The 4,120-nt window shown below is 54.4% G+C and overlaps 1 protein-coding gene across 2 annotated transcripts in view; it reads right to left on the bottom strand.

The window, feature by feature from the left end:
• Nucleotides 1–3,912, bottom strand: part of ENG (endoglin) — a 40,135-nt gene extending 36,223 nt beyond the window's left edge. For both annotated transcript variants that reach the window (XM_037745898.1, XM_017549060.2), the window contains exon 1: nucleotides 3,457–3,912. In XM_037745898.1, the coding sequence (XP_037601826.1) occupies nucleotides 3,457–3,835 (379 nt within the window). In that variant the 5' untranslated portion in view covers nucleotides 3,836–3,912. The remainder of the gene's footprint in view (nucleotides 1–3,456) is intronic.
• Between the last annotated feature and the right edge of the window lie 208 nt (nucleotides 3,913–4,120).

The raw sequence follows: 4,120 nt of genomic DNA, 5'->3' as shown, positions 1-4,120 counted from the left end.
AAAAAAAAAAAAAAAGAAATTCTGAGGTGATTTTTTTCTTTTTTTTGGGGGGGTAGGAATGGAGTCTCACTCTGTCCCCCAGGCTAGAGTGCAGTGGCACAATCTCGGCTTACTGCAACCTTCACCTCCCGGGTTCAAGCAATTCTCCTGCCTCAGCCTCCCAAGCAGCTGGGACTACAGGCATGTGCCACCACACCCGACGAATTTTGTATTTTTAGTAGAGACAGGGTTTCACTGTGTTAGCCAGGATGGTCTTGATCTCCTGACCAAGTGATCCGCCTATGTCGGCCTCCCAAAGTGCTGGAATTACAGGTGTGAGCCACCATGCCCAGTCCTTTTTATTTTTTTGAGGGGCAGGCTGAGGCAGCTATATGGTTAAACTACTTTAAAAATAAAAATCTTTACGTGCTTTTTTTTTTGATACAAAGTCTTGCTCTGTCACCCAGACTGGAGTGCAGTGGCTCGATCTCCGCTCACTGCAACCTCCGCCTCCCAGGGTCAAGCAATTCTCCTGCCTCAGCCTCCTGAGTAGCTGAGATTACAGGTGCCCACTGCCATGACGAGCTAAGTTTTCTATTTTCAGTAGAGATAGAGTTTGCCATGTTGGCCAGGCTGGTCTTGAACTCCTGACCTCAGGTGATCCACCAGCCTCAGTCTCTCAAAGTCCTAGGATTACAGCTGTGAGCCACCGCGCCCAGCCTGCTTGTTCTTTAAAAAAACAACAAAAACCCAACATTACATGAAAATATGTCTTAGAAAGTGAAAGTCCCATAGAGAAAACCCCAGGCCAGAGAACAGTAATAGTGGGTTAAATAGAAAATTCTATTCCAGAATTTTTTCTATGCATATTGTACATTATCACTGTTTTATGGTTGCCAGAATGGAATTATTGTTCTTTGGGTACCTAACGGCATGTCCCTGACATCTGTCTGTGGCAGTGTTCACATAGCTCTGCCTTCTTCTTGGCACCTGCTGCATGATATTCTGTCGCTTGGTTATTTACTTACTTACTTACTTATTTATTGAGACGGAGTCTCACTCTGTCGCCAGGCGCCAGAGTGCAGTGGCGCAATCTTGGCTCACTACAACCTCCGCCTCCTGGGTTCAAGCACTTCTCCTGCCTCAGCCTCCCAAGTAGCTGGGACTACAGGCACGTGTCACCATGCCCAGCTAATTTTTGTATTTTTAGTAGAGACGGGATTTCACCATGTTGGCTAGGATGGTCTCGATCTCTTGACCTTGTGATCTGCCTGCCTCGGCCTCCCAAAGTGCTGGGATTACAGGCGTGAACCACCATGCCCGGCCTTGATAATTTATTAACAGCCTTTGCTTGTGGACATTTAGATCATTTCCAGTTAGTTATCGGGTTGTTACATGTACACATAGATCACACATCTTTACAGAGTTGGACAAGTCACTGTGGAAGGCTGACTTCTGAAGGTTGAGTTGTGAGGGTAACAAGTCACATTCATGAATTCCAGACCCATTTCTAGAATGTCAGGGTCACTCCTACCCCCACCCCCAGCAGCGACCTCTGGGTTCCAGGCCCTGGCCCCAGGTTCCCCTCTGCCCTCCATGGGCCTCAGCTTCCCAGACCACAAATGAGTTGGGCTGGTGACCTGTTGTACCTTGGAGCCTGTGACCCCTGGTGCACCAGGACCAGCTCCTACCCACTCACAGGACCAGACTGATACATTTCCAGGAGTTTTTCCAACTGGCTGTTACATGGCTATTACTATCTATTTTTTTTTTAAATCATGAATGTCCAAATTTATGTATTCCTGTTTTATGCCCCTGACTGTCACCTCTGCTCCCAATGTGATCTGCCCCTGCAGAGACCCTAGAGAACTAACCACTGGGTGCTACTGGGCATCGATTCCCAGCTCTGAGCTTGGGGAGCTGGTGGCTTGAAGTCAGCCAAGTGGGAGTACATACGCTGTGGAAATCCACGAACGCTATCCACAAATTGAGCCCCCTACCCTGTTGTTAATTATTTACAGTACCAGCACACCACTGCCTTTGATCCTTTAAAACCAGGCCCTAAACGCCTGCAAGGACCTTTCTCTAGCAACCAAGAGGAAGACAGTGTGACCACAGCAAGAAATGTGGGAGAGGGAAGCCTGGACAGCTAAGGAGGCAGATCCTAGAGCTGAGGCAGGGGCTCTGTCTTAGCCGTGTGAACTTGGCAAGTCAGAACCTCCATTTGCTCTTCTGTAAAATGGGGATGATGGCAGCAGCCATCTTGCAGGGTCCTTGTGAGCCATATTAAGAGGGGTTGCCCTGTCATACCTTGCTAGCAGCAAACATTTGGGGAGCTGTGGGCCGGGAGTCAAATCCCTGCTAAGTCACTTACTGTGTCTGAAACTCAGTTTCCTATCAGTCAGGTGGTGGGAAGAGCTTCAGAGACCCAGAATCAGGGACTCTCAAATGCTGTGGGGTGGGGAGGTGGGGAGAAGGTGGCTGCTCCACCTCCATTTTCCGCCCCCGTTCTCCCACACTGTTAGCTCACTTTTGCCCCTTTTCCCCCAGATCCCTCAGGAAGCCCCTGCATGCGCAGGTGGGTCAAGGGATGTCTACAGGACTGGCCAGCGGCTTGAGATGCCCGAGGGGTCGGGAGTAGGACGTGGGGGTGGGGGTCCCTGGCTCCTCGCCGCCCCTCCTCTGGTCAGTTTCAGAAAGTAGCAGAGGCCATGATGCCCTGGAAGAGTCCCCAAGCCGAGCAGTCCCACAGAACCCCTAACCTGGCCAGACCCCCTCCTGAACCCTTCCTGGGGATCAGGGAGCGGGGAGGGAGGAAGGGCAGGGCCCTGCAGCCTTGGCCTGTTCGAAGGGTTCTGGGAGCTGCTCAAAGGCCCTGGGCGGTAAGCTGGAGGAACTTAAAGCTAAAAATAAACAACACAGAAGTGACGAGCCTGCCAGAGCCCTCTCAGCAATGATCCTTTACCACCAACCTTCTCAGCAGCTCTGAGAGGGAAGGAAGTCTGTTATCCCCACTTTGCTCAGAGGCCCGAAGGCAGTACCCGAGATCACACCACAAGGAAGACCCTATGTGAGATTTGAACCCAGAGCCAGCACTCAGAGCCCAGGCTGTGGGCCCTCCTTCCCACCCATTCCTCCTTGGAAAACTCAAGGCCCAGAGAGGGCAAGAAACTCTCCCGGGGCTGCACAGCATTCTGGGACCTGGGCTTCCAGTAATGGAACACAGCTGGGAGAACAGACGCCAGAGGCTAGGGTTAAAGTGAATGAGTCAGCCCAGTTTGCCCAAGGCTTTCAACACCCAAAGTCCTGCATAACCATTTGGTTTCAGCAAACTGGGAGGATCGGTGACCCTCCAAAGCCCCAAGGATGGCCCTGCTGGGTGTGAGCTCAGGATATAGGAAGGAGGCCGGGTACACTTGGAGCCTGGTCTGTGCACCAGAGGCCGAGTCTCCCCACCCCGGGTCCCTGGACACCTACTTGCAAGGCTGAGGCTGCAGCTGGCCAGCAGCAGGACAACGGCCAGAGGGAGTGTGCCACGGTCCATGCTGTCCACGCAGGGGCCTGTGCGCTGGGCCTTATCCGGTGTCCAGGGGCAGGGCTGCAGGTGGGCGCCGGGGCCGGCGTGGGCTCGCGCGGGGACCCGAGGGGAGCAGGCAGCTGGAGCGACGGCGTCCCTGCTCCAGCCTTCTGAGGTGGCGGCCAAGGGATCAGGAGAAGTAGACACAGGGACGTGGGGCCGGGCCGGGGTCGCTGTCTGACGAATGGGCGGGGAGGGGGTGCTGGGCTCCAGGGGACGGCAGTGACGGCAGCAGTCCTGGCTGGGTGCAGATGGAAGCTGGGGTATGACCAGCAGCATGGAGCTCCCAGCTCATCCAGCCCGGCCCAGGGAGGCAGGAAATGCGCTTCCTTAGAGAAGGGGCTGGGCCAGGCCGCCTGCCAGGCGGGTAGAGGAAGTGCCACAGGCTTTGTCGCTGGGTGGGGGGCCCTGGGATGGGGGGAGGCAGTTGGATGGGGGGGAGGCAGTAGGGTGGGAGGGAGGGCCCAGGCTCTAGGCTTGTCTCCCTAAGCACCCCACCCTCCCATCCCACCCTCTCCAAGGCGGGTGGGTGGGAATGCATCAGGCAGCCCCACAGAAGAGAAC

The sequence above is a fragment of the Cebus imitator genome, unplaced genomic scaffold, assembly GCF_001604975.1.
Source record: "Cebus imitator isolate Cc_AM_T3 unplaced genomic scaffold, Cebus_imitator-1.0 Scaffold216, whole genome shotgun sequence".
Classification (NCBI taxonomy): Eukaryota; Metazoa; Chordata; class Mammalia; order Primates; family Cebidae; genus Cebus; species Cebus imitator.
The sequence above is the reverse complement of the archived record's forward strand: the minus strand, read 5'-3'. Positions and strand labels throughout refer to the sequence as shown.